This window comes from Mycteria americana, chromosome 18 (assembly GCF_035582795.1).
Source record: "Mycteria americana isolate JAX WOST 10 ecotype Jacksonville Zoo and Gardens chromosome 18, USCA_MyAme_1.0, whole genome shotgun sequence".
Taxonomy (NCBI): domain Eukaryota; kingdom Metazoa; phylum Chordata; class Aves; order Ciconiiformes; family Ciconiidae; genus Mycteria; species Mycteria americana.
Genome location: NC_134382.1, coordinates 4,708,020 through 4,719,859, shown reverse-complemented (window position 1 = coordinate 4,719,859; position 11,840 = coordinate 4,708,020). Strand labels below are relative to the sequence as shown.

At 50.2% G+C, this 11,840-nt stretch overlaps 1 protein-coding gene across 1 annotated transcript in view; it reads left to right on the top strand.

Moving 5' to 3' along the window:
• The first annotated feature begins 638 nt into the window (after positions 1-638).
• Positions 639-11,840, top strand: part of KAZN (kazrin, periplakin interacting protein) — a 247,111-nt gene continuing 235,909 nt past the window's right edge. The window contains exon 1 of the mRNA XM_075520416.1: positions 639-1,748. Within this exon, the coding sequence (XP_075376531.1) occupies positions 1,628-1,748 (121 nt within the window). The 5' untranslated portion in view covers positions 639-1,627. The remainder of the gene's footprint in view (positions 1,749-11,840) is intronic.

Here is an 11,840-nt window from a genome sequence, read left to right as displayed (position 1 = left end):
ACCAGTTTCTTTGGACTAGCAGGGAGAGGGAGTAGACACAATCAAATTATAAAGCTGGGCTTTTTCTAGGCAACACCGGTTCCCGGCTGAGCGTCCACCCCATGCAGCAGCGTTGCTGGAGGAGCTGCGCTGCCCGCAGCACGGACCAGGAGCTGTGACTTCAATTCCCTGCTGCTAAAATTTCTCCAGGTGTCCCCGGGGAAGTCGCTTTGCCTCCCTCTGCCTCGGCTGGCTGCAGAAAGGGGCTAAGACCACCACCCTGCCTGCCCTGGGTTTTGAGCTACCTGCAGCTCTACCCTGGGCTTTCTGTTGCTATAATCTGGCAGTTTGGTATTTCCACCTAGGCCACGGCGTGTGTTTTCCTAGCCGTGCCTAACCTTTCTTCCCAAGCAGGCTTCCCAAAGAAAGCACCGATGACTCAGAGGACAAAATTATGTAGAGCTCCCGGAGTCAGCAGCCCTTGCATTGGCAGAGGGAGTTTTTCAAACGAAGATGAATCAGCTGTGCCAGACTTCCCTGGGAGTTAACTCTTAGCCCCTCGTCCCCGCGAACAGCCCTGGCTGGCGTTGACGCGGCAGGCGTTACCCGAGGCGGCGGCCGCGGCCCTGGGCAGGGCAGAGCGCGGGGCAGGGGGCGGGGGCGGGGGTGGGTTCCAGCCCCCGCCGGCTGCTCCCCGCCCCCCGGGGCATCTCCGCGAGCAGGAGCGAGGGGGTTAAGGCAGGCGGCTCTGCTGCCTGGCAGAGTTAGCGCTTCCATGTGCCTCCAGAAGAGCTCCCGGGAACAGCCGCTGCAGCAGGGCCGGGGAGAGGCAGGGAGGGAGGGACAGACACTGCAGCAGGGCAGAGGAAACGTTATTTAACGGCGGCTCCCATCTCCTCCCCCTCGCCTAGTCTTGCTGGGGGGAGAGGGCTGTAAGGAAGGAATAAACCCCGGGGGGGTGGGGGCCGATGCCGAGCGCCGGCAGGGCCCCCGGAGCAGAGGCTGCTGCCGGCGGGGGAGGCCGGGGGTCGCGCAGCCCCCGGCGCGGCAGGAACCATCTTGGGCAGAGGGCGGCGGGTGCGGGGGCTGCTCCGCCGCCGGCCGGGAGCCTCCGCTAAATTCTCTGCCGTGGAGCTCGGCCTCAGAACCACCCCGCAGAGAGGCAGAGATCCTGCCGGTACCGCGGCCTCGGCCGGCGGAGCGGGGCTGGCGGGACGGGGGCTCAGCGCCCCGCCGTGCCCGCGGCCTTGCGCGGGGGAGAGCGCCTGGAGAGGGGACGTGCCCCGGCTGCCGGCCAGGCGGCTGCCGCGCTGAGGCGTCGCGGCTCTGGGCGGAGAAGGAAAGAGCCCCGCGGGTTTGCCGTAACGACGGCAGGTGCCCCGGAGGGGGTCAGTCCGCTTTGCCCGAGGCTGGTTTGTGCCTGAGGCCGCCAGAGCCGCCTAGGACACCCCACACAACTCCTGGAAGAGGCAGAGACGGGTCTCGGTGAAAATACTGATGACGCCCGACTGAAAACGTGCATGCCGTTACTCTGCCTTGAAAAGAGAGGCAGGAGCATCCCCAGCAGAGGCTGGGGTGGGGGTCTCCTCCGGCCCGCTGAGGACCTGTGGGGGACGGGAGGCTTCTCGCAGCTGCTGGGCTCTGCCCCATGACCAACGCAAAGGACCCGAAGAGAGCTATGGACTCCTCTCCAGTGACCTCCAGCTCTGCCGCAGGCCCCGTTACCTTCTCGCAAGTTTTCGGGCAGCAGTGCCAGCTGATGGAAGCAGGTAAGAGGGGAACGCGCGCGTGTACCATCTCAACGTCCTACGTCTCGCCTCCTGGTCTGCGACGTCCTTAACCTCTTCCCTCCCCTGTCCCGTTTCCCAAGTTCTTCCCAAAACCCTGATGTTTTCCAAAGGGAAAGTTGGAGTGACCCCTGTTGTATTTGCACACCTGCCTCAACTTCTCCCCAAACCACTTAAAAGCTTTGTGTCCAAACAGTCACAAATTTGAGGCAAGGGTTGGGGTGATTGCGCGTTTTGGGTTAATGTGGACTGGAACGAGCTGCTCCTCACCTGATGGGGGAAGTTACCATTATGTTAGGTGGGTACACAGCACGTACAGCAGCTTGTCCAATTCCAAAATAATGCCATCCAAACTGCAGGCTGATTTGCTGTTTTGAGGGTGACTGTTGCAGTACAGAGCATCTCTGGGTGTGCGGATCGCTGCTTTGGCATTCAGTTCTACGAAGGACAAAGTGTTTGGTTTTTTTCCTTTGCTTTTTCTGGCTGTTTGTGTTACCGTAGCACCTAGAAGCTCTGTTCCTTTTCCCACTTGTCTCCATACATTTGTAACATCGCTGCAGATGGGCCTGACTATCTGTTGTCTGTGTCTCTTGGATATTAAGGAGGGAGTGTGTAACATGACTAATCTCAAATTTTCCATTTTTGCCTCTTGCTTGTCTTACTTGCTCCGCACAAGTGCTCCGAAGCGCCGGTCCATTGAGTGCCCCAGAGCTTTGCACTGGCATCCTCCCTCATACCTGAGCTCCCTAGACTAATAGATTGGCCTAACGAATTTTACACGACTTGCTCTCTTTTCCAATCCCTGCTTGCAGGTAGCTCTGACAATGGATGTATTTATTTACTCACGGCTGTGGAGAAAGCCTGGGTTTTTGCAATGATACCATAACAACACTTGCTCTGAATTTCTAGGGCCCATTTTACTCGGACCTACTGGTACTTTTTTATTACTGTCTGTGATGGTGTATGTATCTTAGCAAACATGTTCTCCGAACTGTTCCGTCCCCTCTTTCTCTCTCCTCTTTTCTCTCTCTTCTCCCAAGCCAATTCTGTAACTAATGATGTTGGGATTGCAGTGTTTCTGTTTACATGGTGAGATCCAAAATATTATATATTAGGGTTTTGCTGCAGATCTCTGTGCGACTTCTGTTGTGCCTCTCATAGTACTTTCACAGGTTGAGCTAAGAGAATGACTCATTAGCTGACAACTACTCAGTTAATTAAGCCTGCAATCATGCTGCTGCCTCCAAGGAGATGTCAGGCAGTTTTTCAAGAAGGTTTGGTATTAATCTTTCCTATTATATGGCCTGGGATCAGTCCAAGGGCTGTGGATCTGTTATGTCAGATGTTACACAAAGAAGAGATGTGTGAGAAAGTGCTGGTCTTGGGTGAAGGTTTTGTTTTCCAAATTAGTAACACCAACCAGGTGGGAAAACACAGGTGGTAATTTTAGTTTTGTTTGGTTTTCTTGTCCCTTTCTTCCAGGGAAATGCCAGAGAGGAAACCTGTGAATCTAGGGCTTTTGAATCCCACCTCAGTAACTCAACCATAAGATTTTCTTCCTTCCGGTCCATCATTTTGGTAGGATTTTCTAGATGTCTTCTCAGGCACGTGCAGCCTTCAGGTACAAGGTGCAATGCAATGTAAGGATGGCTGCCATGAACGTCACTGATATTCAAAGCAAATGAGTAGATTATATGTGTGCGAGATTTACATCTGCGTGAGCTTTCTATTCTTATGGCAGTAACAATATATACTCAGCATACCCGAGAGCAGAACTTCAGCTGATGTGTTTGCGGATAAGTCTGTGTTCATAGGGCCTTGCAAAACTTGGCTGCCCAAGCTGTCACCGTACTCCGGCGTTTTAACGTGGGCAGGAAGGGTGCCCTAAGGAAACAGGAGTGGATACAGGTTTGGGACACCAAGCTCCCCTTGCTTAGTTGTGTCCTACGCCACTGAACAAATGACACTTGGGATAGAGCCGTAAAAGGGCTCCGCGTTGTGTAGGGCTGTGCCAGTGCCTTTATAAAGCATAAAACCAGATCTTGCCCCCTGCAATCCTTTTGCAACAACAATTTCTAAGGAGCTACGCGGAGCAAAGTTCTGACCTGTACAGTCCAGATTTCACAAGCAAGACTTGTAGACACCCAGTACCACATCGCTGTCGTTGGTGACATTTGGGATTTTTTAATAACACTTCGATGTGCTTGAATGATAAAGGTCCTGGCCTTAATTAAATGTCAGAATATGTGCCTGGAGAAATGCCGAACTCTAAATAAATCACAGACTTGACAGCACAACTTTCATGTACCACCAGGAAAGATCTCATGTCTTCTATAGCTTCTGCCTTTGTTATAGGGGCTCTTCCTCCAAAGCACCTGCAGGAAGAGCTGGGGTCTGCTTGCAGAATATGCCTTAGGTTTTGTGTAGCAGTATCTGTCCCGGGGGGAGAGAGTACGGCACCCTCTTGCAAATGTGCGTCCCTCTCGCCTAATGCTGCGCGTCAGTAACTTGCTCTGAAAAACAAATATGGAATGTCTTCAAAGTTAACTTTGCTCCTGCCAGCTGCACGTCTTCTCGTTTGATGGAAGACTGGAAAAGTTTTTTTTGTGCAGCTGATTCTGCATAATTGGCTGATTATTCATGCATAGTTTTTGTAGATTTGCATAATACCCTAGGATGTACCACAGTAATCACAGTATTAGTCCAAAGAGTGTGTTGTCATACGGGAGCCCTGCTCCAAAGCTGTTTTGCCCTTTGCACAAGTGCGTGAGCTTTATTTAACCTCTGAAGCACTGTTTCCTTGTACGTTGCATAGGATGCTCTTTTGGAAATTAGTTTTCTATCTTCCTATTCTACCCTACCATACTGTTGCCACTTTACCTTACCAAGCTTACTATGCCTCAGTAAGTTTGGTCGCTGGGATGTGTTGCTTGCAGTTACCTGTTGTGGTTTTTTTTTTTTTTTTTTTTTTATTTGCACTGAGCACAGGGAATAGCGCAGATTGGAAGACTGCTGCTGGCTTAACTCGCTGGTTTGGGAGTTCACTGACAGAGCTCCAGTTTCCCAAGGCAGTAAATCCTTGCTGTTGGAGGCATTAAATTTGCCCGATGCCGGACAGATCTGTCCAGGTCGGCTGGAGGCACGGTCACCTTTCAAGAGAGAGTACTTTTGAAAGAAGGACTGTAATTCCTGTCTAGGGTTGCTCAGAGAATAAGGTTTCGCGGGCAAGCCAGGTTGGTTGGTTTTTCTTCTGGTCCAACCTAACGACAAGGCTGATGATTTCCTGAAGGAGTAATTGAGAAAGAGGCTGACTTCATAACCCAGTCCTAAATCTTCCCCATCTCAGCTGAAAGTCCTGTCCGCCAGGCAATGCTGGAGGACCTTTCTTGTTTGAAGCATGAATTGGAATCTGGCCCAGAGTCTTGCTATAAATTTTGCTAAAACCAAAATGAAACTCAAGGGATTTTTTCCATTTGACAGTTTCTGAATTTAAAAAAAAAAATTTTAAAAATTGTCTCAAAGATTTAGGATTGGCACTACCAAACTAAAGAATGAGTGAGACTGAGAATTTGAAGGGTATTCCCGCCCTGCCCTCCCATGAAGTATTGAATATATGGAGTGAGACCTGATCTCAAGGAGAGTTGAGGGCTCTCTTGAAGGATCAGGCTTAGCAGAGAAACCACTTTCTTTATATGTGGGCAAATTCCAAGCAACTTGTTCAGCATAATGCAGTTTTCTGGCGTTATCGCCATGTATTATTCTCTGACTCACTGCTCCATTAGATTGTCATTTTCCATTAATTCTTTGGCTCACAGACGCTGCTGATTTGTTAGGCTCACAATTTTTTTTATATCTTGCCAGTTAATTTTCCATTGGTTATGAAATAAGGAACTCGGTTCAAGATGTGACCAGAATGAACAAGAAGGCTTAAGTGATTTCAAAATCATTCAGACTTCAAGATGTTGCACTGAAACTTTTACATATTATCTTTCAGTTACATATATATTATCCAGTGTGTGTATTTTGTATCCCGCTCTGATGGTTGCTCCACAAACAGATGTGGGTTTGGTTTGGCACCAAGTAGAAAATTAAGGACACGATGCAAAGTTGTCAGGAGTTCTTCCGTGGAAATTAATGTAATGTGGCTCAAAGCTTTTGCCTTTCCCCCCTAGATTTGTAGTTTAGCTCTTGATCCAGTTCCTCTCAAGAGGAATGCGAGGAAAGAGAGATGCAGCATTACCTATGCAATATATTTCTCCTGCAGCACGAAATCCCTGGAATCTCATCTGGTCTGGCATCTTATTGCAAACACAACCTTGAATATGTAACGTAGAATTCCTTCTTCTGGTGCCTGAATATGGTTTTTAAACAAAATAGCATTTTAAAAAAATTTGCTATATGCCCTCTGATTTGGATGAAGTTTTCCTCGGGAACTGGGCTCCTTGAAGCAAAGAGTGCGTATCTGATTTGTGTTGAATCTGAATAAAAACGTGCCTTGACCTGCGAGGCAAACCTAGAGCTCTGGTGAATTACGGATTGCATTTGTGTGTCTGTTTGGACAGAGATATCCTGCCGCTCTAAGGTTTTCTTTTTTTTTTTTCTGTGAAGCACAACTTGAGCAAAACTTTATCTTCAAACTTCAGAACACGGCGATGTCTCCTTTAGCATCTCCTCTGCAACAACAAGGTGCTTGAGTAGGTAAATGGGAGGGGAAAGAAGCGTACTTGACATTGAACAGTACTTGGACAGAACTTACGGCTGTGATACGAAGCAGTGGCTCTCTCGTGGCAGAACGTGCTGGGCAACACGTCTGCCACCTCAAGCCGCCATGAGCATAAGGAGCAAACAGCCTCCTGGGGACCCGAACCATGCTCCTCTCCCAAGCTCTTTCCAAGTTTACCTTTCCTTGCAGATGCAATGTTTTTATCTCCCCTTGGGGAAACCGCTCCCGCCCCTCTTGCTGCTTTGCACCAGAAAAATGCCGGTAGCAAAAGGAGTTTTCAGCAGCGTCAGCAATGACTGGGGAAACTGCGAGCAGGGTCCAGAGTCGAAAGCGAAGCACCTGGGAGGGTAGCGAAGGTACTGCTGCTCGTATTGATGCGCCAGCCGAGGAGCAATTAGGCCCTTGATGCTGTTTGAGTTTATTTTTTTTTTTTACTGGAGAAGGCAGCAAATTTTCCTTGAACAAATTTGAACGTTAAACGTTTCCTTGAACATTTCCTCAAGGAAATGCCTCTAGTTGTTGCATCGGACACTGGAGGAGCGCTGACTTGCTTTTAAGGGATGATAAGGCGTTGAGTGGACAGCAAGGCGCTGCCTGATGAGAAAGGAAGCAGAGTCCCAGAGCAGACAAATTTTGTAGGGCACAAGTGGGGGCTGCAGCTTAATAAAGGAGCAGAGTCACAGCAGAGCAGGGAGGGCTTTTCAAAATAACACCACAGATCAGTGCTTGTCTGTAAGTTACTGCGTTTCCGTGTGGGACATTTCTCTGCCTAATAACTCCTTGATAGCCAAGTCCTTTGTTAAGAAAACCTTACTAATATCGGTGCTGATCTAAAGCATGCATCAGGCAATTGGGGAAGAATTTATGGGAGTATCTCAGCCCCTTGTAAGATGTTGAAGGAAATCTCTGACCTTTCAAAATGAGGCTGAGGAGATGAACATTTACCATCTGTGCTCTTGTATTTCTTTTTGTCCTTTAGTCCCTTGTACATTTTTCCATTATTTAATTAAACACCAACCAAACAGGACCCGGTTTCAGACCTTTTACCCGGAGCTGAAATGAAGCACAGGTGACTCGGTTTCACCTTCTTCCCAAGAGCTGAGGTTAACAGTGCCCATCAGGCACTCGGGGAGCCGTGTCCCTCTCTTATTTTCTGCCACGTACGTGTGGTGAAAGATGATTTAATGGGTTCACATTGAAGCTGCGATCCTTTCTGGTCCTGTGTTTCCTTAAGTACAGCACTTCAGCGAGCTCAGGCTCCAGCTACCAGAGCATTGGAGCAAACCTTTTGTGACAGCTCTTCTTTCCTCCCACGGACAACAAGAGAAAACAGTCAGCATAAAATTTGCTTGGATCGCTTGGTTTGAGACCACAAGGAATCAGGGCTGGAAACGTGTTCCGTGGCACTTAGCGCATTAGATTTCCTCCGTGCGTTAGTTGGTAATAAATTTTTTACGGTAACAAATTGTTTCATTTGCTCTCCCACGAGAAGACAAGACGATGTGCAGCAAAGAGACTTCGTTTCCAAAGGTGATTGCGAGTCTTGGTTAATTAGCACGCCGCAGGTTAGGTCTGTGCACCAGCAGATTTCCTAGTTTTGGGGAAATAAGAAGCAGGAACAGGTATCAGGTGGGCGAGGTGAGATGGATTCAGTGGTCCCCAGGAGTCTGGCCCTCCTGGGCGATAGCCTTGTGATGCTGAAGGCAGGTAGCAACGCTGTTCCGCTGCTGGCCAGCCCTGCCACAACCTGGAATAGTAAATTATTTCCTGCGGTGTTACAAAACTAGGGCCTGACTGTTATTTCACAGAAATTCAACGGCAGGGGTGGGAAGGTTGCTTTTTTCCTTTAACTAAATCTGCCTGCCCTTGGAGATTTCTGTTCCCTCGGGGTGGAGCTATCATCCGGGTTTACGTCCTGGTTTTATGGCAGGCTTCAGCAGCTTGAAAGCAACCGGCATAAATCTCTGTGCTCATCACTGTGGTGCTTGAGAACGTATAGACAAGATCCCTGCCAACTTTCCGCGTGTGATACTGTCACGCTAAATAACCTCGTGTGCGTTGGTGTAGAAAGAGGTGTCATTTTCATCAAAACCAAACCCCTATTTTTCTGAGATGACAAGAGATGTATCAGAAACAAACGACTCCCAAAAGCGTTTTGAGTTTTGTGTTTTAGGGGAGGACAGGATAATCTGTTTGTCTCCGGGGCCAGCTCCAGCACTAGGAGGAAAAGTCATTTACCTCTCCCCAGAAAAGCAATAAGTAAAAATCCTCCTTGACAGATGACGTGCTCCTGCCTGAGCCGAATAGATTAAGGGGCCACAGAAATGAAATGGGAAGATCACTAATATTTTTCCTTTCCACACAGTGCAATGAGCTCTTACTAGGGATAAAAAAAAAAAAAGGTGACATTTATCTCTCTCTCTCCACTTTGCTAGGTAGTGCTCTGCTCCCCAGGAGGAAAACAGCGATCAGTGCCTTGTGGATGGAGTTCACTCGCTGTTTATACCTGTTATTGCTTGACGATGTTCTCCTTTTAATGACACAAATATTGTGCCGTTGCTACTTGCTCGGGAAGCCGCAGGTGACCCAGGGGTGCTGCCCAGGGCTCCGAAGGGCAGGGGCACGGAAGACAATGACTAGCTAATACTCTAGGAATGTTAATGTGAAGTGCATGAGAAATCAATGGAGACCGCATTTCAGTGAGCAAAATGCGGTTTAACAGATTGCAGGGTTTGTTATCTGTGAGTGGTTTGGCTGGTTTGGGTTCTTCAGACTTGCAAAGCTCACGGGAATTGCGGTGCATGGCTGAGATGATGGGTCAGGGGTCTCTTATGGCAGAGCTGAGCTGTTTCTAGTGGCCAAATAGTAGATCCTGTCCTGAGGGTGATGGATTGTACCTGCTTGGAAGAGGGGAGAAAAACAGTATTTTCCAAAAATGGGAGTGTAGGGTGTCTGGGTATTAAAGAAGTGGGGAAAGCTGGACTTAGGCCGCAACTAAATCCACATTTCCAGTGACGGATCTGGTGGTATACTCCCCAAAGCAGTACTCTGGGCTTCTGGGACCGGATTAAACAGCCACCAGCAGCCGGGAGCTGAGCAAGACGCCCAGTGCTGCGGGTCTGCTTCCCCCCTCCCCGTGGCCAGGTAACTCCTCTGTCGCTTCTGCCCTGTGGGACAGTGCCTTGTGCTGGGCAAATCCACGTAAGTCGAGCAGAGTTGAGCTAGGGGATACTGAGGCAATAGGAAACCAGAGGGCAATGCCAGTGAAACCCCTCAAAGCACACAAGGGGTGTCCTTCTATGAAGGAGACACGGACGACAGCCCAGCTGAAGGGCCTCTACACCAATGCACGCAGCATGGGCAACAAGCAGGAGGAGCTGGAAGCCATTGTACATCAGGAAAACGATGATATGGTGGCCATCACGGAAACGTAGTGGGATGAGTTGCACAACGGGAGTGCGGCGATGGATGGCTATAAACCCTTCAGGAGGGATAGGTGAGGCAGGAGAGGCGGTGGGGTAGCCCTATACGTCAGGGAGTGTCTGGATAGCTTAGAGCTCGATGATGGTGACGATAGGGTGGAGTGTCTATGGGTGAGAATCAGGGGGAAGGCCAACAAGGCAGATATTGTGGTGGGAGTCTGTTACAGACCCCCCAACCAGGATGAGGAGACAGATGAACTATTCTATAAGCAGCTGGGAGAAGCCTCACGATCGCTAGCCCTTGTTCTTGTGGGGGACTTCAACCTGCCGGATGTCTGCTGAAAATGCAATACAGCAGAGAGGAAACAGTCCAGGAGGTTCCTGGAGCGTGTGGCAGAGACCTTCCTGACACAGCTGGTGAGGGAGCCAACGAGGGAAGGGGCCCCGCTGGACCCCTTGTTCACCAACAGAGAAGGACTTGTGAGCCATGTCATGGTTGGAGGCCGTCTTGGGCAGAGCGATCACGAAATGATAGAGTTTTTGATACGTGGAGAAGCGGCGAGGGGGGTCAGCAAAACTGCCACCTTAGACTTCCGGAGGGCGGACTTGGGCCTGTTTAGGAGCCTGGTTGAGAGAGTCCCCTGGGAGGCAGCCCTAAAGGGCAAAGGGGTCCAGGAAGGCTGGACATTCTTTAAGGAGGGAGTCCTAAAGGCACAAGAGCGGGCTGTCCCCAGGTGCCGAAAGACAAGCCGGCGGGGAAGAAGACCGGCCTGGCTGAACAGAGAGCTCTGGCTGGAACTCAGGAAAAAGAGGAGAGTCTGTGACCTCTGGAAGAAGGGGCGGGCAGCTCAGGAGGACTACAAAGGTGTAGCGAGGCTGTGCAGGGAGAACATTAGAAGGGCCAAAGCTGAACTAGAGCTCAATCTGGCTGCTGCTGTAAAAGCCAACAAAAACCACTTCTTCAAATACATTAGCAGCAAAAGGAGAGCTAAGGAGAATCTCCAGCCCCTAGTAGACAGGGGAGGGAACACAGTGACCAAGGCTGAGGAAAAGGCTGAGGTACTTAATGCCTTCTTTGCCTCAGTCTTTAATAGCAGGGCCGAATGTTCTATGGGTACCCAGCCCCTGGAGATGGAAGATAGGGACGGGGACCCGAATGGAGCCCCCATAATCCAGGGGGAAATGGTGAGTGACCTGCTGCACCACTTAGACACTCACAAGTCTATGGGGCCTGATGAGATCCACCTGAGAGTGCTGAAGGAGCTGGCAGATGTGCTCACCAAGCCCCTTTCCATCCTTTATCAGCAGTCCTGGCTAACTGGGGAGGTCCCTGCTGACTGGAGATTAGCTAATGTGACGCCCATCTTCAAGAAGGGCCAGAAGGAGGACCCGGGGAACTACAGGCCTGTCAGCCTGACCTCGGTGCCGGGGAAGCTGATGGAGCAGATCATCCTGAGTGCCATCACACGGCATGTAGAGGATAACCAAGGGATCAAGCCCAGCCAGCATGGGTTCAGGCAAGGCAGGTCCTGCTTGACCAACCTGATTTCCTTCTACGACAAGGTGACCCACCTAATGGATGAGGGGAAGGCTGTGGATGTTGTCTACCTAGACTTCAGTAAAGCCTTTGACATGGGTTCCCACAGCATTCTCCTGGAGAAACTGGCTGCTCATGGCTTGGACGGGTGTACTCTTCGCTGGGTAAAGACCTGGCTGGATGGCCGGGCCCAAGGAGTGGTGGGGAATGGAGTTTACTCCAGTTGGCGGCCGGTCACAAGCGGTGTCCCCAGGGCTCTGTGCTGGGGCCAGTCCTGTTTAATATCTTTATCGATGATCTGGACGAAGGGATGGAGTGCACCCTCAGTCAGTCTGCAGATGACACCAAGTTGTGTGGGAGGGTTGATCTGCTGGAGGGCAGGAAGGCTCTGC